Source organism: Paramormyrops kingsleyae, chromosome 6, assembly GCF_048594095.1.
Source record: "Paramormyrops kingsleyae isolate MSU_618 chromosome 6, PKINGS_0.4, whole genome shotgun sequence".
NCBI lineage: Eukaryota > Metazoa > Chordata > Actinopteri > Osteoglossiformes > Mormyridae > Paramormyrops > Paramormyrops kingsleyae.
The window spans coordinates 36,561,743-36,586,309 of record NC_132802.1 but is presented as its reverse complement, the minus strand read 5'-3'; the positions used below and the strand labels follow the sequence as shown (position 1 = coordinate 36,586,309).

At 39.5% G+C, this 24,567-nt stretch overlaps 1 protein-coding gene across 1 annotated transcript; it reads left to right on the top strand.

Annotated features, from left to right (window-relative positions):
• The first annotated feature begins 238 nt into the window (after positions 1-238).
• suv39h1a (SUV39H1 histone lysine methyltransferase a) lies at positions 239-22,568 on the top strand. Its single transcript, XM_023819311.2, has 6 exons — positions 239-379; positions 1,997-2,142; positions 13,209-13,868; positions 16,643-16,789; positions 17,879-18,008; positions 20,380-22,568. The coding sequence occupies exons 1-6, from the start codon at positions 361-363 to the stop codon at positions 20,511-20,513; spliced, it is 1,236 nt and encodes a 411-aa protein (XP_023675079.1). The 5' UTR covers positions 239-360; the 3' UTR covers positions 20,514-22,568.
• The last annotated feature ends 1,999 nt before the right edge of the window (positions 22,569-24,567 follow it).

Sequence of the window (24,567 nt, the reverse complement as noted above, 5' to 3'; positions counted from 1 at the left end):
CACTAACTTCGGTAATATCACGTTGGCTGGCTTTCAAATATACTCCGTGAACGAAACGCTATGCCACACAAATACATAGAAAAAGAATATCGAAGATCTATATTCTAAGAATACCTATATACGTGAAAAAGCGACGCCTCCTGATTGGCCGTTGTCCTGCTCAAATCGAGCACACAGCTTCCCTTACATTTTGTGAGTTGGAATTGGTTAACTTCTGTCCATTTGAAAAATTCATCAGCAAACCTCGACGCCTATTGGACAAAACGAGTGCCAGTGAATACCAAACCTTCCAATCGTTGATGTCCCAGATGTCCTACCTCCGCCCATCTGTAGCATTCCGATTTTGGCGGTGGGGAGAAGATGGCGGAAAATTTGAAAGGTAGGAAGTATTGCTTTATATTGCTCAGGGGTTTTGCGTTTTGCTTGTAAAAAACTGTCCCATTTCTTCGTCGTAGTGTGAGAATACGGAAATCGACGATATATTGCGACGAGGCATCTGGAATTCTGACAGCGAGCTAGTTAGCTGGCTAAGTGGCTTTCGGCGATTTGGTAACTGTTAGGTAGATCTCCACAGTGCCAAACTAGCGTAACGACGGATTACCGAAAGAGTACAGATCCAAGGCAGCTTTAACTAACCGTCGCAAACATTGTGCAGCACGAGACCCTGCAACCTGTTAGTCCATCTCGAGCCGCTGGGTAATGATAGAAGGCAGGCCGCTATTATGGGAGCAGAGAAGCAGCTAGGGCTAGGCTAAATATTATAGTTGGTAACTTTTACTGGTGCATCGGCTGTCTGCTTCGGTTCCTTGTGTTCAAGGCGATTAGTCTGAGGCAAGATCCACAGGCGCAGCCGTCTGTTCACAAGCAATTTAATGGCAAATTTTAATCCGCCGTCTGGTATTACAATAGTCGACGCCAGTTTTAGCCACATGTGTTTCGGAGTAATCAAGACTATGAATTGTGGGGTACTCCACTCCTTACTTTACGACAGTGTTTAAAAGCATGCGGCCTAATACTCAGGTGACAACAGAAAGAAAATAAAAAGAAACATATTTACATTTTTCCGGTAAACTGGTTTTAATATGTAGTTATCTATAAGATTGTGAGACTAAATAATGTGTGTTGCTGCGATTATACATGAAAATGAAGCGTCTGATATTGCAGTGCAAATGTTAATGAAGCTGTATAATCACTAAACGGGTTGGCTCTATTTGTGGCTATAACACTAACAGCTGCACAAGCATATTATTCATTCGTAAATCAGAACATGTTTTAGGCCCCAGATTAATATTAAACTGACATTTAATCTTTTGATAACTGCATTTTACTTTATATGTGTGTTATACTGTTGAAGATGTAGGAATCATATTTTTCTAGCTCATGTTTTTATTGATAAGACAGAGGTCTTGCAATATTAAGTTACGAAACGGTAGCAAAGCATTTTTCCTTAACGTTTTGCGTTGCTCACAACACTGTAGCATAACTGGTTTTTCGCCCTCCGGACTTTTTTTAGTTTTTTTTTCTAGCCAAACTGTTTATTTTAGCCATTGTCAAATTAACGTGTTTAAGCTTGACTCTTTGTTATTGGTGCTCTTCATTATTAGACCTTTATAGCCAGTTTCAGAATTTTCTGTGTAGGGTCTTCAAAATGTATGCATACCGGATGCTATAACTAATCTTTTTGTACTGTGTGTTATGGTGTGTTAATTTATTATGTTATGCCCACAGTGAATCATCTTAAGGCAAATTAGAAAGTTAAACCCCTTGTCAGCATAACTGTTTCTGCAAGGGGATCCTTAAGTTATACTTGTCTACAGATCTAGTTGACATGGCTGAAACAAGTAGGAAGCTTGGGTTTTCTCTTTGTAGCGGAGTTGGGAAAACACTGGAATAACTGATCATTCCAGAAGAATTGGTTATAATGGTTAATATCGGTCGTGCTGCTACTAAATGCTGTAAATGTTGGCATGATTCTTGCTTGTTGTCTCCCCTGCAGGTTGCAGTGTGGCATGCAAGGTGTCACTGAGTCAGCTGCAGACTTGTTGCAGGCAGGAGAGGGTCTTCTGCCAGGAATTGGGACTGAACAAAAAGAACTTTAATGACTATGAAGTAGAGTACCTCTGCGACTACAAAAAGAATAGGGTGAGTCATGCAAGAAACGTATTGGGAGTTTATGGGTCCCTGTCTGTTCCCTGTAGTGTACTTTGAAACTGATGTCATTTACAAAAGGCAAACTTGTTTTGAAAGGTAGGGTGTAATGGATAAACGAAATTTTGTGATTCAGTTATGTTTCAATACGCGGTTGCAGTGTTTAAGCCGTGTTGCACTACGTTGCAAACTGTGCCTTTTATTTAGTGTTTGTTCTTTAATGCCAATGTCAGCTGTCATGCCAAATCTCTTACCACCCGAATTCCTTCCACGTGTGACCTATCGCTCAGCTGTTAGGCTGATTATGCAATGGTGATGATGCAGTCTCAAGGTACCATGTACGTTTCAAGTGACCGTGTAAAGTTTCCAGGTCACCCTTAGTGCTGCAGAGTTCACAGCAATAAAATACGTGTTCAAATGCTTTTTTTAAAGGTGTGTGTTTAATTACTATTAAGAAGTCATTTGCATGTAGCTTGATGGTACAACTTACACGTTTTATTAGATTATTAATGTATATTTCGCTTGTAGCCAGTTGTGCGGTTATAATTGATGAAACATATCGCCATTGAACTAAATATACATTGATACACTAATAAAACATTTTGGTCGTACTATTAAGCTAAATGCAAATGATCTCTTAATAAAAACACTCTTTTAAAAAAACATTCATAGTCATATTTTATTGCTGTGGACTCTTGCTTCAGCGCTATGGTTGAAGTGGAATCTTTACAGAAACACAGGAGGAAGGAATTTGGATGGGGGAAGAGATTTGGCATAACAGCTCCACCGTCAGTTTATATTGGGCTGCTGAGCAAATAGTTCATGGGAGTTTTACTTACACAAAAATGTTCTGAGGGGAGAATGAAAAATGATTGGTTCAGAAAGGTGACCAATCAGATTGTAGAGGAGGCAGGCCCAAGACATCGTATTGAAATGACATTTGTTATAAATTTTGTGAAGTGTATCGAATTGTGAGCTGAATGCATCGTTACACCCCTAGTAGGGTGTAAATGAACTTCTAATGTAATTAGATATACTGGTAGGGCTGTAATGATACACGTTCATCGTGTGCCTTTCAGTTTCAAATTTTTTAGTTTGGTATGCGCAATGAAACAAATGAATACGTTTATTGACATGGGCGGAACCTAAATTCAGAAGTAGATGGAAAATATTATGCTAATTGTGTTTCAGTTGGTATCTGCAACTGCTGATTAGTCAGTTGTAACGTCGAAACAACAGCTGGAATGCCCTTCCACATCACTTAAATCAGTAGTGTTAAGACCAAGACTGTAAGTCGGATATCTAGCTGGAAACAGGTCCAGTATATGCTTACTTCAGACATCGTCCAAATGTGTGTGTGACTGCCGCAAGGCAGACAGTCTCTGCAAGTTGGTTTCTGCAAGTGGGATTTAAGGTGCTCTTTTATAACTGTTCCTAAATTCTGTTTGCAGTTTTAATAAGCATTTTCAAAACAAATTTTCCCCCTGTACCAAAATTGCACTGAACTGTGAACCCAAAACCCAGATGTGTACAGAACTGTGAATTTTATGTACCGTTACCACCTTATATAGCCCCAGTTTCGTACCATGCAGATTTTCTTTACAATGAGCCAGATTGTCTTGTCAGAATGGCTTTGTTCATTGGCATTTAGCTTCCAGTGCAGGAGGCTGAATGTAAGCTACCTGCCTCAGGTTATGTAATCCATGTCTGTTCTCAGATGGTGCTGTTTGTACAGGTGTCTTGTACAATAACTTGTGATGACTGGGTTCAGCTTTCCACAAGTCAGGAAGCTGCAGGGCCATTAGCCACAGACCTCTTTTTTTCTATTGAATTTATGTATAGTCTGTTGTGCACAAAGATGCTATGAGGCATTCATTATAAACGAATTGATTTATTTTCTTCCTAATTGCTTTTAACAAATTTAACAAACAATTAATGTTAGTTAGAAGCCAGTATGTCTTGGAACAGCTGAAATAGCATGCGCTCAATAGGACTGCTGAATCATTTCCAAAATTTGATCTCAAAAGTAGCATGTTCCTGTAGGGCTGGACAATAATTCGATATCAATATATATCGCGATAAAACTTTTTTCAATAAACGGTGATACGATTTTTAAACACATTTCCGATATTTCGATATACATTTGAATACACACACAGTCGAACCTACTTATCTCGTCCTCGGTTAACTCGCCAACCCTATTAAGTCGACGTTTTTGAAGTGGAACCGCCAAATTCCCTCTTTGTCTTAGCATTTTCTCATCGGTTATGTAGATTCTTTTATGTCGCCGAACCCTAATATCTCGAGCACAAAAGAGGGCCAAAATCGCCACTTAACATCGGTTCTCTCGATCCCCATGACGATTCACCGGCTTTTAAAAATGTATCACAAGCGCTGAACAGCGCGTATTCAAATCGCATTTGCATGGTAATTTGCTGAACCACGTAGCTGTGAAACGCGATCCAGGTAAAACTTTTTTAGACAGCATAAATAATATTGAAGCATTTGTTTTCAAGCAGACTGTTAAAGGCAAAAGCAACAAAGCATTTTAGACTTTGTGAGGAAACCATAGTAACCACGTGTATGATACTTTTCAGAGCTGTGTCAGAGCGAAATGACTCGTGAATTTAATTTTGACACTGGTTAGCTTTTTGTAAAAACGAACTACAGTACACCCCGCAAGTTTTTTGTGATTTTGTGAGCGATCTTTGTGTTTTCAATGTTGGAGAATATAATTAAAGGTTTGTATCGAGAAACGACGGTGGTTTTTATTGTATACTGGTAAATCTCTGCTGTTAGTTGGTGCACATATGCCTTTTGTTAGCCGGCTCTACGCTGGGGCAAGAGGGGGCAACGCCCCCTTAAGCAAACGTCATTCCCCCTTAAATCAAACTTTTAGAAGTTGAGGAAGAAAATAATAATTACCCACAAACTGAATATGGACAAGATTTACTACAGTAGCTGAAAAATCCACTGAAAAAGGCACAAACGAGATGATAAGTTTCACTTCTTGTTCGCTCTTTCCCTCCGCGTTCTGTTTGTGCGCGGGCTCACACGGCACTCGGCAGAGATCCCCCACTCACCCTCCCCCCAGCTAAACATCCAATCACTGTTAGTATGCAAATGAGCCAGTTTCTCAGTAGGCAGGGCAGAGCGAAATAAGCTGCGTGATTGCGGAAGGTTTGAAGGAAGCAGCACTCTGTCTCGTCAAAATCATAGTGACTCGTGAGATCATGGTTCAAATTATTTTTGTCTATTTGGGGGGGTCTTGATCGGGGGGTACTGTACCCCCCAATACCCCCCGATCAAGACCCCCCCAAATAGACAAAAATAGCAGTTTGGGGGGAGGGGGTCTTAACCTCACCTTGTAGGAAAATTTTATCTTTTAAAAAAAAAAAAAAAAAAAGAAAAATGTTATGTGAAACGATTTCAGACACCCCTAGTGTGGACCGTACCATTTTAACCACCTCGGCGCTAGAAGCAGCTTAGCCAGTCGGTTACGTCATTCATTCTCATTGAGCGACTTGTTCGTTGTGATTTCAAGATTCTTTATTCATCACATACATAGTTATAAGAAGTACAACACGTAGTGAAATGAACCCTGACTGATCCTATTTTTCAGTTTTATATTTCAAGACTCGGTGAATTGATTTTTTCTTTTTCATAACTTAGCCTACCCTTTTTAGTTTTGGTAATATTGGCAGTAGTGAAAAGTGTTTTGTTGGGTTCAAATATGTTTGATATAGACCATCCAATTAAGGTAAATGTCATGTTTTTACTTGTTTTAATCTGATGAGGAATATTTTATTTTATTTTTTGTTGTTTTACTTTTCAGTTTTCCCCCTGAGGGATTGCCACCTTATGTGGTCAGGGGCTTTGCGTGCCTCAGTGACCTTAAGAGCTACACCAGCAGAAGCTTAGCCTTCAGGTGGGACCCCCAAGTTGGACAGGTCTTAGGGTAGAGGCCTGACAAAGTGCAATCCAATTACATGACAAAAACAGTTATCCAGAGCACCACCCCACCCCTTTCCCGCCTTTGTCGCCACCATGTGCCCCCTTCACATTTCTGTCTGCCTCCTCATATGCATGTCTAGAACCGGCCCCGATGTATGTACATATTTATAGCATACCGATCGCGTCAAACAAATCGCGGCAATGCCAAAAACACCAAAAACCCGTCCATGTACATTCTCAGTTATTAAAGCACATAAATAAATTTCAAGCACATGTTAATATATTGCTGCCATATTGGTTTTCGGTTATCTCGATCATCGGTTATCTCGACGCTTTTTGGCAACCCCCTAGGCCGGCGACATAACCGGGTCCGACTGTATATGAATAATCAGCCTGTTCTAGTTTAAATGGAAATATATTATTGTTAATAAGCTGAGTCTGAGAGTTTTATTTATTTGATAGTTTATTTCACATTTCTTGTTTGTAAAGGCTAAATACAAATAAAAAGTGAACCTTATTTTTTTTGTACTGTTTTTATTTAAAAAAAATATATAATTTTAATAGGAAGAGCCTGGAGGTATTATAGACTTTGCAAATTCAGTTTGCAGACATCCATTGTGTGTGTCCTCTGCAGTTTTTTCCTGAGGCTTTTTAATATTGTCCATATCGATATCGGAATTATATTGTATCGACCAAAATTAAGAAATATATCGTGATATCATTTTTTGCCATATCGTCCAGTCCTATGTTCCTGCATGCTAATTCCTAAGATTGTCCTTCACTGTAGCCTTGATGATGATGATGATTGCAAATAAATGTTTTAAGTTAATAATCATCAATATAGTGCTAATGCTTACCAGTGTTGTTTCCTGGAGTAGACATTAACTGCTGAAATGACAATTGTCTATCCTGTCAATTGTTCACCCTTAAAACTCATGTGATGTGATATTTAAATCAATGGGTCAAATTGTGTAAATCTGCAGTTCTCAAAACAGCTCAATCCTTTACTGTGTTTCTACCGAAGTAACAAAAGGTGTTCCAAACATTGGGTATTGGGTTATTAAAAGACACCTTAAGAATTTTTTTTTTACTGTAAGTGAAAAAGACTTCAAACAGTTCATCCATTAAAAGATAGCTTGATGTATTTTGTATGTCAGTTCAAAAGACTTCTTTCTACGTTTTTGAATTTTCAGTGTCTCACCTTAAAGTGAGTAATCAAATTAGTTGTTGAAATATTTATTAGTATGTCCCCTTTTATGAAATTTTAGCAGGGCAATGTTTGCAAAATACATTTCTAACATTGTTTTCATTAACATTTAAATAATTCCTCTCTACAGACATTTTTCTAGCTTTAGTACACGGGTGTGCAAAGCAGCCTCGGTCACCATTTTAATAGGAATTGTCAGCAGTAAATATTGTCTTTTTTTTTTTTTTTTTTTAATTATCAGTCGATACCGATAGTTAGCTGTTACACTCGGATCACACTATGGACAAAAGTATTGGGACACCTATCCATTACACTAGGGCTGTCACTATCAATTATATCAATAACTGAGCAATGTACTGATTAATCTGACGATTCAAGTTGTTTGTTTATATGTAATATTATATAGTTGGCACAAGGCAGGAATCAACCAACCACTGCAGGGTGCACACTCAGTGACACATAGTTAGGTTAAGCACTCTAGTTCATTTAAGTTGCATGTTTTCAGGGATCGAATTTATCGACGGCAAAAGCTGCCGTGCCTTAGCAATTTGCCGTGCTGCCCTGAATATTTACAAGTTCTTGCCGGCAGATACTTGCAGTGCCCTCTTCCTCAGTTGCCTTTGTGCCCTATTGTGTATGTTTAGATCATAATAAAGTCAATAAACTTATGAAATCAAGAACAAGTTATTCCGTTTTTTACTTCTCTGTCGCCATGTCCATGATGTCTGGGTTGATAAGCGCATCCCATAATTTTACGTTAGCCACGCCTCCATGGTTAAATTATTCAGAGCGGCTATTCTAGCCGATGCTTACTTCCCTCCGAAACTAATAGCAACATGTTCATAGAATAGGGAGGGTGAGAAGGTTTAGAAGTTCTTTTGAAAGTGAAGCTGTATTGGGGGTATTTTTGGCACGTGAACAATCATCGATTTACATTGACGAATACATGTTAAGGACCTGTTATAAGGCCACAAAGTTCCAATTAAAATGCCTACCAAAGATCGGGTGAAAAAAAGAAAGCAGGCTGAGATGACGACTGCTGCTTCTAAGACCCTGAAAATAACCAATTTTTTTAGGTAATTTCGCTGGTTATGCATGTCTTTCCCAATCATACCGCATCTACTGTTATGGAAATTATCTGTCATTGACGTTGTAATAATTTATAATAGACTGTAATAATTCATAGAAGATTGAAATAATTGATACCAGATGTGCATTGAATTGAAGTGAAAACGGAGAAGGAGTTAGAGGATAAACTGTACTGTCCTGCAGCTGCTGTCACAGGACAGTTCGTAGTGGCTCGCGGAAGTGTTGCGGGACAGTTCGTAGTGGCTCGCGGAAGTGTTGCGGGACAGTTCGTAGTGGCTCGCGGAAGTGTTGCGGGACAGTTCGTAGTGGCTCGCGGCACTGGGCGGGACAGTTAGCGAGTGGCTCGCGACAGTGTTTGAGTGTCTCGGGACAGTTGGCGAGTGTTAGTTAGTTGGCTTGAATATGGTCACTCATGCATTATTTTGAAGTTCTGTTAGCCATGTTAGTGTCAGTGTCTTGGTAAAAATAATGTTCATTAAATTAAAGTTTTTATCACTGACAATAGCTGGTTCTGTTTTTTTTTCATAAAACATTTCATCATTACTGAGTAGGTGAATGAAGGCAACAGCATCTTTTTTTCAATAGCTAGTCTAACACTATTTCACAGGGTGCTAATGCATTTATTGCCCTTGAAAATGTCAGAATGCTAAATATTTCATGCGTCCGGCTATATACCTTTTTGCCTCAGTGCCCTGGCCAGTAATTCTTGATTGCCTTGGTGCCCTCCGAACCTACGGGAAAATGCCTTAGTGCCCTCCTATATTTGAGGGGATAAAAGGCAAACATTGCTGTGCCCCCCGAACAAAGTAATTCTACCCCTGTGTTTTTGGACAGTGCTTTTGCATGAGCTCTGCATTATGTATTACTGGGTTACCAACTCACGTTTGGCGTGACACTTTGCCGCACGCGAGAAATCTTAAGGCAAATATAGATTATTCCACTATAAACTTAAAATTAACTAAATTTGAAGCATTGTGGTAGTTTGCAAACCACACAGAATATTCACTAGGTAATAAGACTGTTACATGTAAATGTGTGTGCAGACTTGTCTCAAATTGAAAATCTCACGCCAGGCAGCTGACCAAAGTTGGCAACCCTGTATTATGTAAGATGATGCGGTTAAGTAACATGACCTTAATTTCAGCGGTGATTATTTTAACATACAGGAATCATAAAGTAAATTAAGCAAAATAATAATCAGTCAACGTGATAACAAAGACAGGCTAGGCTATTCTGCGAGGCTATGGTTAACCTTGCATTATTTTTAGAGATGCACCTATTTGACGGATCGGGTATCGACCACGCGTGACAGATCCACGTCCTATACTTATGTAATTTTTGGCAGTCTCCAAAAAGAGAGCTCCTATTTCCTGTTAAATCTATTTGTACAATCAATCGCATGACAGCTATTTCCCATTTTACATGTGTTTTTTGCAGCATTCAAATCGAACGCTATCGCTGCCCCTCAGTCTTTTTTGCTACTCAGTGGGTGTGAGTACAGTGACTTCCGCCTGCTGTGACGTCATGTGCATACCATTTGCAGTACGAGGAGCGTAAGATAAGACGTGACGATCTGGGAGTATTATACGCTTTTAACAGAAACCAGTAGCACAACGATTTGCAATCTTTGTAAAATAAAGTTTTGATGTGGGAATAGCGTTTAATGGACAATCCCACTTAACAAAGCGCACTTAACTGCAAGACAAAAAAAAGCATGATTTGGGAGTCGCTAACCTGGACTGTCTTGCAAACACGCTGCAGCTTGTGATACAAGAGGGGCTGCCATCACAACAAAGTGTAACTGAGCTGACGCCAATGGGAGAAAAAATTTGTTAAAATTTTAAGCATTTGCCACTTGTGTATACTTGCTTTGAATATATTCATATTGAACTGCAAATGCCTCAAAAACGCTTAAAACAAGACGTACAAACAAGGTGGAACAGTACGTTATGTATGTTTGTAGAAGCCTAATTAAATATTTTTTGTCATACTTTTTTTCCATCTGTATTTACTTGCTTAAAAAATTTATAAACTATAACAAAGTAAAAAGAGCTCGTATCAGAATCGGATAGGAACTTAAAAAAATGTGGATCGGCTCATCCCTAATTGTTTTCCCAAACTCCTTTTGCATTGCAGTCGTTCTGTTGTGATACTAAGTTGTTTTGCAATAATCATGACTGTTCTACATTACACCCACTGGAACTTTTGACATCCCATTCTAAATCCCTAGGGATCAAGCTGTCACTCTTCTAGGAAGGCTTTCCATAAGACTTTGGAATGTGTCTGTGGGAATTTGTGCCCCTTCATCCAGAAGAGCATTAGTGAGGTCAGGAACTGATGCTGGGTGTAAAGGCCTGGCTTTCAGTCTCTGTTCTAGTTCATCCCAAAGGTGTTTGGTGGGATTGACGTCAGGGTCCTGTGTGGCCCAGTCAAGTTCATCAACAAAAAACTCACCCAGCCATGTCTTCATGGACCATCCTTCTTGCCCTTGCGTACAGTCATGCAGGAGCAGAAAAGGGCCTTCCCCAAACTCTTGCAACAAGGTTGGAAGCATAGAATCATCTAAAATGTCTTGGTATGATGAAGCATTAAGATTTCCCTTTACTGAAACTAAGGGGCCCTAGCCAAATCCCTGAAAAACAACCCCATACCATTATCCCTTCTCCACCGAACTTTACAGCTGGCACAATGCAGTCAGACAGGTAACGTTCTCCTGGCATAGATTGAATAGACAAAATGTATTCCAATCAGGCTCTTGTGAATTGAAATCAAATTGTGAAGTTAGGACTGATTCCTAACTGTAGAAGATACCTGTATGTTCCTCAAATAGAATTATTATAATTTATCTTTAAGGTCCTCCTGAAACATAGTATGTGAGTTTTAGACTTGCCTATTTTTCTTTTCAGCCATTAAGTCAGAAGTCATTTTTCGTGCTTAGACAGAGATGGGATGGTTTTGTTCTTCAAATAGAGATTTTGGTATATAAACCTCTGGCCTTTCTTTGGTGGTTTTCACAGTGTATTTCCTGTATTGCTGGTTTACAACAATAGGGAAGATTGTCAAGCAGTTTAATAGGTAATAAAGTTGCATTGTATGGAGTATATAATACATTGCGCAGCTATATTTTAAAATCACTGTCACGTACAGTGTTGCCTGTCACTGTCACAGTATCATTTTCATTTTGGCTGCCATTTTATTTATCATATTGTAAGCATAGTTAAAGTCCCTTTTGACCCAAACGCCCGTGTATCTTCTGTCTTAAGTCAGGAGGAGTTTTGGTTGTTTTATGTCTGTTGCCTGGTTTCGTTACCATTGTGCTTATCTCCCTCAGACAAAAGGTCTGTGGACAACAGGGTTGTAACCGTACCGTCTTTCCACAGTTCTGTGTGTATCATGGTTTTTGGTCCACGGTAACAATATGGTTTTGGTATAGATGTATTTTAAGAAGAAAATAAAAACGCAATCCTTTTAATTAAACAATGAACCCTTTACTTTTCCATATAACACAGGATACAAAATGCAGAATGACTGAAAAACCTAGTTTAATTCTCTAATGTATGAATCAAGGAGAGAAAAACATTAAAATACAGTGCTTAACTTTGATATGTCGGTGTTTTCTCTATATAATTGTAAGTGAAGAGTGTACCTAATATATACAGTGTCTGTATGGGCAATATTAATTTTTGGAGGAAAACCTTTGGAATACCAAATCTTATCTTTATTAAGAAAAACATTTTTTATTTGATGAAATAAAATTTTATTTGATGAAATGTACTAAATTAAGCATATCACTGTTGAGAAGCAATCACAGCACAGCAAGTGTAGACCAACAGATAATCAATAAATTGCACAACCCAAGAATGCGCAGAACATTTTTGATGCAGCAGACCCATATAAAGGGGGCTAAAAACATATTGTGGTGGGTGGTTGAGTCATTTTAATAAAGATGGCAACTCATTTATTTATTTTAAACGAAATACTCTATTGGCTCTGAGCCGTTCTTGTTTTTAATACTAACAGACACAGACAAGGAAACCAGCATTTTACATGGCACTCAGATACACGTTAACGAAACTCACACATTCTACTGCAAACATTACACAATTGTGACATTTATAATGAACTTAAATATACATTAATTTATACCATTTAAAGATATGCGATATGTGGGAAAAGCATGCTGGCTGCTGACCAACCCCACATTGTCACATTATATCAGCCAATTTTCGGCATCGGGTGGGATTACTGCTCATATGTCGTATTGCTGAAACGATGTATATTATGTTTGAAGTGCACGCCGACCTTTAGCTAGGAGGCAGACAGTTTACGCTGTTTGTTGTGTAATGACATTTAAATTCTAGCCCTTGAAAGTAAGACTCCAGTTATTTAGATGTATTGTTTTGTGGAAAGATACCTTCTTGTATTCATGCCAATACGTAAAAGAAAATGGTTGGCGTATCGTAATGCCGCAGTTCGTGTGTGCATCGAACCGTCTGGGGCGTACTGAACGGTTCAGTAATATGCAGAATACCGTTACCCCCCCTAGTGGACCATGTTTAACATTTGAATCCCCCTGAGTTTTTCTGGGTATTTCCCTTTAGCAAATCAAATAAAATAAAAGGTTACAGAATAGGCTTCCTGTGGCTTTCAGAATTTACTTTCAGAATCTATTATAAGTCTCTACATTCCTAAACATATGTTTTCTTGTGTACAAACTGAAGACCAATGAAATATTGAGGCAAGACTGAGGTAAAGGGCAATTTTAACAGCAGCAATCCTCACATGGTTTTGGGCAATGCATGTCCCTCAGGATGAAGAGTTCTACCTGGTGAAGTGGAAGGGCTATCCTGAGTCTCAGAACACCTGGGAGCCGCGCAAGAACCTCCGGTGCGTTAAGCTTCTCAAGGTGTTCCAGCACGACCTGGAGCTGGAGCTCCGGAAGCACAGGAAGAGGCGCAGTCTCAAGAAGCTGGACAGCAGTATCTCCTCCTATTTGGTGCAGAAGGCCAAACAGCGGCAGGAGCTTCAGCGCTGGGAGGCTCACCTCAACAAGATGCGCAATCACAAGGGCCGCATCTTCGTGCTGAACGAGGTGGACCTGGAGGGCCCGCCTAAGAACTTCACCTACATCAACAATTACAAGGTGGGCGACGGCATCATGCTCAACGAGGTGACGTTGGGCTGCGAGTGCGCCGACTGCCTGGGCAACCCGGTGAAGGGCTGCTGTGCTGGGGCGTCCCTCCACCGCTTCGCCTACAATGACCGAGGCCAGGTCAAGCTGCGCGCTGGCTTGCCCATCTACGAGTGCAACTCACGCTGCTGCTGTGGCATGGATTGCCCCAACCGTGTCGTGCAGAAGGGCATCCAGTTTGACCTCTGCATCTTTAAGACGGACGATGGACGTGGTTGGGGTGTACGCACCATGGAACACATCCGTAAAAACACCTTTGTCATGGAGTACATCGGGGAGGTAAGTCGATCTCTGCAGCTTTGTGGAAAGCTGTTTGAGGGCAGAGAGAAAGTGGCGCCGGAAGGGTGTTAGTACTTTTTATTATGTTTTCTGGATAGTTGCTATTGGGATATAGCAGTTACATGAGATTAATGGTGGGTTCGTCATAAGCCGCCTGCTGCTCACAGTATGCCCAATCTGTTACTTCGGTAATATATACAGACGCTCCTCTACTTACGAACTTTCAACTTACGAACTTTCAGACATACGAATGAAGAGGACTGTAAGTCCAAATTGTGTTTGTTGGGCTCCCGTTTCCTGTCCGCAACATCAATTATTTTTTCTGCGCGCCAGTTCCGCGTAGTATGATTTCTGGCCGCTATTCCCGCCGCGCAGCAGCGTAGCGTGCGGACTCCCAGCATCCTAGTTCTTTGTACTTGTGTATACTCTTAAAATGATGCTGAATAAAGACTCACAAACATTTCAAGTTACAAACGGCCGTGCGGAACGTATCTCATTCGCAAGTAGAAGAGCATCTGTATTTTTTTCCTACTTCTGGCTAGTGAATCACAGCCTAGAGATCATGATTAATTTTTCCTGAAACATTTTGGGTTACTCTGCGTCTTCATGCAGAGAATCCGGTGGAAGTAACTGCTTGCTCTCTGCATATGACTGTCTAGTTTCTCATGTTGTACAGCTTATCATCTCCCACTGTATTAAACTGACTCCTGCCGATAGGTCTTTACTAGCTCAATGGCCAGTATGGAGATGCTTTGGCTGACATTGGGGGTAAGTGGAGGGCTTGAGCCTGCATATAGGCTGCTGAAGGAAAAGGTCTTTGTCTCTCTATTCTTGGCCAAGGATGCACAGACATTTCAGACCGTCAGGAGGGAATCCTCCTTATCTTATACACTAGGTACTTGTGCCGCCGATGACCTTGCCCTTACTCCCCCAATTGGTTTTTTGCATGCCTGGGAGTTCTACCCGTGCTTCCCCTTTTCTAATAGATTTACTGCTCTCTCTTACCTTTTGATTGATTCTGGATCCCACCTTGTTATTAAAGCATGAGAAACTTCAAGGATGCGATAACATATGTGTGTCTTTTCTCAAGACCTAACGAACTACTTCATACACAGGTTGTTCACTGTGTAATAAAAATACATGCATATGTGATACATATCTAGGCTTCTAGCCAAGCTCTTCTAAATCTGTTTTCTCTCTCATGGGGAGCTCCCTCTCTGTGTGCCAACTACCTAACTCCTAGGTTCATCCTGTGCTCATTAAAGAATGCGAGGCAGTTTTGACAAAGTAAACGACTCTCCCTTTTGAACACATTTCATAAATTCCAGGTTTGGACCTCCAATTCTGCTTGTTTCTCAAGGTCCCTCAGCTGACCACGGGATGAAGCTGCCATGCATGCTCCTTATCCCAACAAGCAGATAATTATATATTCATAGCACAAGCACTAGTTATATCTAGCAACCTTAAGCAGTTTTTCCATCCGCAGGCCCCCATGGGTGGTAAATAGCCTCTGTCTTAGGATTGTGATGTGCAATTCTCTGCCTGATTAAAAGCTCTGGTACTGTCATTGGCCCAAAATATCGAGGTGCAGGAGTGTTGTTCTTAAAAATTGAATGTTACTTGACTCGTGCTGGTCAGGAATCAATGTGGCCTGTTTTGTTGATTAGGAATATACTGTATGTACTATACCAGGGGTCTCCAACTCTGGTCCTGGAGAGCTACTATCCGGTAGGTTTTCTGTCCCACTTGGTTTCTGATGAGCCACACCTGCTCCTGGTACTGTATTTACCTGAGAACAGGTGTGGCTCATCAGAAGCCAGGTAGGATAGAAAACCTACTGGACGGTAGCTCTCCAGGCACCGGAGTTGGAGACCCCTGTACTATACTTTTTGCAGATTGATGAAGCTAGTCTCAGCACACAGCAAAACTAATTGTTAGTGTAATGGCAAAAGCAAATTATTTCTAGGTTTATATAAAAAAAAACAGCAAATGTCAGAATTTCATGTCCTTCTCATTTTCATCTGAAATGATCAAAGTATAAAAAATGTCTTTAATGTATTAATCCCATTTTAACAAAGCACAGTCCCTAATTTTAGCCGGACTGGCAGCTCCAGCACTCAAAACGTGTGTTTGATTTCTGTATTTTAAGAGCAATGATTAATATTTTAGGTTTAGTCTGGCAACTGGGGAATAACTGTGAATAGTTATTTGAAATAAATTGGTGCATTGTTAAACTTTCTAATTTTAATTTCACTTTGTGAACTACCTCCCACTGTGCCCCTTTCCATATATGGTTAATAAATCCAAGCCAAGTAACATCCTAAAATAGTCTGATAAATTACATCACTTTGAATTGGCATAAGTGCATGAACATTTACTACCAAATATAGCAAGTGTGTTTTTTTGGCATTGTGTCATTATAAAGCACATTTACATGTATCCAGCTATGCTAATAATTCAGGCTTACAGATAATGAATTTTTCCTTTCAAGTGTTAAGTGTAATAGCTCCAAACATTTTATTTGGCTGTAGAAGCTTTTGTCTTCATTGACTGACTGAATTTAATTGACAACAGAAAATATTACTCTTAAGGTAGCTGGGAACTTATTATGGTATGTCCGTTAAATAGGAAGGTCGCCCCATTGTTGATCCCATATAAGCTGGCTGGCTTAGATCAGTCTCTGTCGTTCATTTAGTCTGGCGACTGCTGCTGCTGCCAGATCACGGTCTTGGTTTATAGCTGACTGACGACTGACAGGCTCACTTGTGTCTCAGATCATCACAACAGAGGAGGCAGAGAAACGGGGCCACATCTACGATCGCCAAGGTGCCACATACCTGTTTGATTTGGATTATGTGGAGGACGTGTACACGGTGGATGCTGCTAACCATGGGAATATTTCCCATTTTGTCAACCATAGTGTGAGTATGTGTGGTGGGGTGTCTTTGGTCTTTTTCTTGTATTGTTGTGGGAAGGGCTGCAGACGATTACTTCTGAGTGAATGGCTGCAGCTCCATTACTGATTCCAGTCCAGTAAAGACATGCATTTGAGCAAGACCTTAAACCACAATTAATCCAGGAACCTGCTGGTCCTGATTTTCCAGCTGTATGTCGCTTTAGATAAAAGTATCTGCCTGTAGATAAAAAGTAAAAAATGTAACTATGCAAGTTGCTTTACATTTTTTCCCCCCTAGAAAGGCAGAGACATTTTTATGCTTTTTGTTTTGTGTCTGTGTCAGTAGGACTGCATTCACATTGATATATTTATTTTCCTGATATTTAGAAACAATAGGAGTTGAATATTCTCCCCGTAATGAACTATAACCAAATATTCACCAACTGTCAAATAAATTGCTGGTGTTGCTGCTGACTGCCAGCAGACGGCGCAGTGCAGACAGTTTACTTTTTGCTCAATGTCGTCTAAATATTGAAGAGGAATCTCTTTTGGCTGCCAGTTCTTGTTCACTTTTTTTTTTCTGTGAAATTTCTAGCAAACACGCTGCACTCTATGCACAAGTAAAAAGGACGCAAATGATTACAATCGGCTTGGAGTGTGCATGTCATGCAGAGCTCATGCAAAAGCGGCTGTTAACTTAAGATTGTAATTTTAATGACTGTTCCTTAAAAAAAAAAAAAACAAAGCTTGCTAAATTTTGTTTCCTCCAACAGTAAACTTAGTCAGCTGGCTGCCACCATATCACGTATCAGCAGTATCACGTTCCTTTCAATGTGACAGTTGCATGTGCATTAATATCGCACATCTTGCAGACCTGTTTTTTCTTGTCCTAGCTGTGCATTTTTTATTTTTTTTTTAACTTGCCAGCTTTATTATAATTTTTAATTTATAAAACTTGCACGCATTCCCTTGTGTGTACACCAATTCACTTTGGTTTGTCTGCTGTTCAAAATGAACAAACTTTGTGTGTGTGCGTGCAGTTTTGCGTTTGGGGAATTTCTTTCCACGGCAGTCCTTTGACTAGTATATGTCTGTCTTTGCTCCTTGGCTGCAGTGCAACCCAAATCTGCAGGTTTACAACGTGTTTATTGACAACCTCGATGAGCGCCTGCCTAGAATAGCCTTTTTCTCCACCCGTCACATCAAACCTGGTGAGGAGCTCACTTTCGACTACAAAATGCAAAGTAAGTGGATAAGGCCTCTGCATGTGTGGAGGTGGTGCATGCTTTTGGAACTAAGTATAGTTCTATAGCTGCAGTTTTTTCCAGATAATGCAGCAGTTCGTCAGCAAAGATGTTGACCCTCAGATATGTTATTGTTAACATAGGTAATTTCTAATTTGCATTGGAATAGCACAAAAATATTGGGGTGGGGGAAAGAGAAGCCAAAACTTGGTGCTTTTTGAAGTGTGCTTTGAGTTATTGTTCTTTTGAAGAACCATGATCTTTGATGGACACCAAGCTTTCTGACACTGGGTACAACACTGCGCTACAAAAATAGGGGGAAATCTCTCGTGAGATTTCATGATGCCATTTACAGTTTCATGGCATGCAGTGCCAAAGGCAGCAAAGCAACCCCAAAACACCTGTGAATCTCCTCCTCCTTTGACTGGAGGAATAGTGTTCTTTTCTTTTGAAGGCTTCCTTCTGTTTTTTGTAAACATAAAGGTGTGCTTCGGCGAACAGCTCTAATTTTGCCCTCACCTCATCATCCAGTGTACATTGTCCCAGAAAGTTTTGGCTTGTTCTTGTTTGTTTTGGCAAGCTGTCTGGCTTTATGTCTCTGTTAGGTTGGGGCCCTCCTGGGTCTCCTACCTTATTGTTAGTGAAGCGTAGTACGAGTTGAAACTGTTGTACCACATCTGAAAGTCAGCTTGAATCTGTGACAGTTGATCGAGGTTCATTCTCGACTTTTCAAGCAATTCGCTAAAAGTTTTCATCTACTTTTTGCTTCCATCCACCTTAAACTTCTTGATAAGACTGTGTTCAGTGGACACAGGAACATGAAGGTGTCTAGAGATGGACTTGTAACCATGCAGTTGTCCATGATTTTCCACAGTATTTCTTAAGAACATAAGAAATTTACAAACGAGAGGAGAGGAGGCCATTCGGCCCATCAAGCTCGTTTGGGGAGATCTTAACTAATAGCTCAGAGTTGTTAAAATTTTATCTAGCTCTGATTTAAAGGAACCCAGGGTTTTAGCTTCCGCTACACTAGCAGGAAGACTATTCCATACTCTAACTACACGCTGTGTAAAGAAGTGCTTCCTCAAATTTGTTTTAAAATGTTCTCCCACTAATTTTCACTTATGGCCACGAATTCTAGTATTTAAACTAATATTGAAATAGTCATTTGGCTGAACAGCATCCAGACCCGTTAGAATCTTATAGACCTGGATCATGTCCCCCCTTAGTCTCCTTTGCACAAGGCTAAACAGATTCAGCTCAGCTAACCTCTCCTCATAAGACATTCCTCTAAGACCAGGAATCATTCTCGTAGCCCTCCGTTGCACCTTTTCTAAGGCAGCAATGTCCTTCTTAAGGTATGGTATCCAAATCTGCACACAATATTCCAGGTGGGGTCTTACCAAGGAATTACATAAATGTAACATCACCTCCCTTGACTTAAACTCCACACACCTAGAGATATAACCCAACATTCTATTGGCCTTTTTTATTGCTTCCCCACACTGGCGAGAGTGGGACATGGAACCATCAACATACACTCCGAGATCTTTCTCGTAATCAGCTACCTTTTATTTCAGTGGAACCCATAAAATATCTGTACTTCTATATTTCTGCTCCCTGCATGGATTACCTTACATTTATCTGTGTTAAATTTCATTTGCCAAGTATCAGCCCAGTCGCTAATTAAATCCAGATCCCGTTGTAGCCTCTCTGCTGCTAGATCAGTATCTGCTACACCACCCACCTTGGTGTCATCTGCAAATTTAACCAGTTTACTGTATGTATTGGTGTTAATATCATTAATGTAAATTAGGAACAATAGTGGTCCTAAAATTGAACCCTGCGGTTCCCCACTATGAACGCAGGCCCACTGTGACATCGTGCCTCTAATAACCACTCGCTGCTTCCTGTCAGTTAACCAGTTTTCGATCCAAGCTGCCACAGTTCCTTAAATCCCCAAAAATTCTTGTTTCCTCTTCATACAATTTTCTACTTTTACCTTTTTTCTTGCACTATGGTATACACAGACACACAAAACAGTTATGATTGACTTTTCCTCCATTTAAACTGGTTCAGTGTGTTGCTTGTAATGGGTGAGATGAAGTGAAAATGATAGCAGGACTACCTGCTTGAAATGCATTAATTTATTGCAGCTTATTAATGGTGCCAATCATTTTGTCAGTTCCATTCTGTGATGGTAGGTTAGACTTGCATGCTACACTTGGTTGTAATTTTATAAAATGTAGTGAAACACCTGGTGGTGTTCATTTCTGATCATTACAGATGGTGGCTTTTTGTATACAGCTATAAGAATTGACGCCTTAATGTAGTTTTATACTGACATACTCCCACCTCAATTTGTTTTCAGTTGATCCAGTGGATGCAGAGAGCACAAGAATGGACTCGAATTTCAGTCGGGCTGGCCTTCCAGGTTCCCCAAAGAGGCGGGTTAGAGTGGAGTGCAAGTGTGGAGTGGAGTCCTGTCGAAAGTATTTGTTTTAAGCTGTATAGAATGTAAACATTGATCATCATGGAGGAGTGTGTGGTTTGAGTGGCTGTTGTACAGTATTTTCTCTTTTTAAATCAATTTGTTTATTTTCCCCATTTTTTATGTCGTCTTTCATTTTGGCACGTTTTCATTAATTTTTTTTTAAAGATAGTGGAATCGCCCTGTTTCTTAATCTGTTGGTGGCTGAAACAGGAAAAAAGTGGGATGATACGAGAGAGGGCTGAAGTACGGTAAGGTAGCATTAAAGCTACTATATGGTACTGTGAATGGAGATTGTTCCTCCACGAACTTGCAAAGTTCAGAATTAACCTTAAGCCTGGTCTCAGTGGAAAACTGCAATGTTTAGATTTGACTTTTCCCCCCAAGAAGCTGGGTGCACTACCAACAGTTTTCTAATTTGTGATCATCTTTTGATGAAAACGTTCTACTAAATGACATTATGTGTAAACTAAGCTAACAACTTCCTCAGCAGTTCCCTTATCTAAAAGCATACTTTTAAAATGGGTGAATATGAACACTGGAATTGCTGCCCATTTCACCCCATGACCTATAATTGTTCTGATCTGTGCAGTTCATGTATATGTTTGTGGAAGCGCAGAAGTACATGTATTTGTAGTGTGTTGTACTCTGTGCACATCTCGGTATGGCTTACAGAACCATACACGTCTATTCATATTTTTGGAAGGCTTGCATGTAAATGAACAAAGGGCTAGGAAATGAAAATCAGTTGCGTTTCAGGTTGTAAAAGCAGGACACGTGTATTCGGATATAAACGTAGCTCTTCCTCTGTGGTTTAACACTGTAACTACGTGTAATGAGATGACATGCGAGTATCCTGTGCCTTTCTCAGCACTTGTGCCAAACCTTCATCCTACAGGTAGCCAGTCAGTCAAGGGTTGAAAATATGTCTGTTTTTTTTTTTTAATCCATCACTATATCCAGTTGGTTGTAAATATGACCTCTTGCTCTAAATATTTTATGCTATCTTGTGAACAAAAGTGAATGTGATATTGCCTGAGGTGAGATCTGGCAAAGCAATTTTGAATTTCATTTTTTTCTCTTTATAATTTTACCATTTGCTGGTTTGTGGTACACAGTCTACATTTTTAACATATTTTTAAAAAACAGAAAATCACTTCAGTGTTCTATCGATAGGATCAGTTACTAGCAACTGTGAAAAGAAGAAAAGTAATTCAGAAGACTTTTATGCCTTTATTTAATTCCTTTTACCGCTGTCTTTTTAAAGTGCTTCTTGTTTCTTGGTCTGTTGATGTAGAAGTAGTGGCCATATTCCAGAAACTCTTACTCAGGGGGCTTTCATGCTGTATTTCTTGAATAGTCTGGATGGGTGTAGTTTATCCATTTCTTAGGGTTGGCACTAAGTGTTTGTAATACAGGAGAACCCACACACAAGTAGCAATCTGCCTCCATTTTGGTCTGCCCCGTTCCCTGCAGTAGAATGGTTCTTAGGGGAAAAACTAATCTTTATTTTCTGAAATACTGAGTAATGCATGCTTGGACCTTATTTGATTGGTTCTGTTCTCCTTTGATCTGTATGAAATTAATAGTTGAACAGTGAATTACTGTCATCTTAACCAAAGACCAGCTACAAACTTCATGAGTCATCCACGTTTCTTGGTGCAATTATGGTTTTGTGCAAGAAAAAAAATCTCTAAAATGTTCTTTGATTTTGATTATTGTATGTTTACACATTTTAATCTAAAAGATATTGCAGCTTCTGTGGTCATCTTCAAATGAATGGTTAGTGAAGTAAAATGTGAATGAATGAATGCAAAACTGTTTCCGAAGTGATGTTCTGGCTTGCATTCTGGTGTTTAGATTGTTTTTCCAATAACAGACTTGACTCTTGTGCAGTTTAGTCATTAGGTTTGTCGCCAAAGTCCAACATTGTGTTTGTCATTCTGTCATTTTTAATGTTTAGTATGGACTGTTTTATACACACATGTATATCATTGAGACTGGATGAATAAATTTTGTAAAAGCTTATGTAAATAAAACTTTATTGTTCCCATTGCTTTTTGCAGACACTTAAGTTCGTGTTTATATCAAACTTCCATTTCTTTCATGTGTATAAGATTTGGATCAGTAATGCAATTAATCGTTAAACTGCAATTTGGTTTGTCACAATTTTTCGATATTTTGAACCTTTGCATCAATTCATTATTTCAGTGCTGGTAGAATGTCAGATGTTTTGTGTTACAAACATTTTTTCAGCATTTGGAGTGCTGTTTGTGCTGTTTATGTAGCCTATGCTAAGTGCAGTGCAATGCAGAATGGTCTACCTCTGAAATATTAAAGTACAGGTCAAATGTTCATTTAATTTTTTTTATATTTGCTGTTTTAAAAGCAGAAATGTGCAATTTGTTTGCACAAAGAAATGCATAATTTATGCAACTGAGTTGATCTGTGCAATGGCTTTATTCCAGGAACTGACTCCTTGGGTAGGTACAGGCATGCTTTACATTTGACATTTTAGTCAGTTTAATGTTGGAGTGCCAACCAGCATATGCTACAACGGTATTTTAGTGATGCATTGAATCACGCCTCTGCTATCTTGATTTATATCGTTTCCTGGGCAAGCGAGCAATACCCAGCCCTAATATATATGCATGTGTCACAAACTCATGTTTTTCAGAAAAGTTAGACTCAAAATCATACTCCTAGTTTCCACTAGATGGGACAATTGTTCTGTTAACTATGAACTTGTTCTCAAAACGTTAAGATTTTTTTTTTTACTTGGAAAGGTTTAATTTTTATTTCTTAGATCTTATTTTTAAATAAAGGTTCTGTTGTTTATTTCATAATATGTAAAAAGTGGATGAATTTTGAACTACAAGCTAATTTTAATCTCCTGATTAAAAATTTCCATGGTGTTGCCCAATATTATGCCATTACTGCAAATACTGCATAAACAGAAATGTCTGTCTTTTTTTCTTTTCATTTTCCAGATTGTAAATAATATTTTCACCCCTGATTTTGTGTCATATGTTTTTTTTTCCCCCCACTATTAAATGGGGGAAAAGTCCCTCATCAATGTAACAGGAACAAGTCTTTTTTCCATTTAATCTGTCATTTTTATACATAAGTTTGGAAGGAGGCTGTTTTAAAATTGGCGGCAAGGGAGAATGTCCTCTTCTAGGTTAAGTAATTTTTTAGGTGATTTGACCAGTAGAATCTAACTTTCCCCTTGAACTCTTGAATATAGATCTTTCACACAAATATAAGTAAAATATTAAAATCTAAAACACAATCAGGCATTCACGTCCTGCCCCCTTTCCGTTACTCTTAAATTTTTATCAATGACAGATCAGGTCCTTGTTCTTTCCGCTCGTACCATCCGTACCCCCCCCACTCTGAGAAACAATCACCAACTTGTGCTGAGTTATTGTTTCAGGAATATCTTCCTCTCCTTATCGGCAGCTCTCCCTATATGGTCAGCTGCTCTGGGGCTTATCCTGGGGTTCACACACTTTCCTTTTGGCTGGTGTAGGGTAGGTGTGCTTAGCTTTATTCCATGTGAGAAATGAAGTGGCCTGCAGCTGCTGGTTGAATCCGTTGTCCTGTGTAAATTACGTAAAACAGGAAAAGGTTCATTTTAAACTCTGTGGAGGAATGCATGTAATGGTATAAAATATGAACTAAAAAAATCTGCCCTTTGTTTTTAATCAGTGATTGGTTAATTTTGTTTTAAGGGCTCATATTTAAGGGCTCTTTTGTGCAAAAGTAACTTATAATGGAGAAAAAGAGTCATCCCATCCCTGGAGCAGTTGTGGTTAAGGGCTTTGCTCACGGCCGCAATGATAATTCTGCCAACTTCCAGAATTGAAGCAGTGACTTTCCAATTATGAGCACGGTTCTGCCCTCTTGGGCCACATACCACCCCCCCCATGGACGGGTATTTATTTCAGAACTCACGTTAAAGGAAATTAATTTCATTAGGATAAATGTAAATATGATGATTTTTCAAGTACTCTTCATGGATGTTGGATTTAACTTAACTTATGGAACATCTAATTAAAGCTAGTT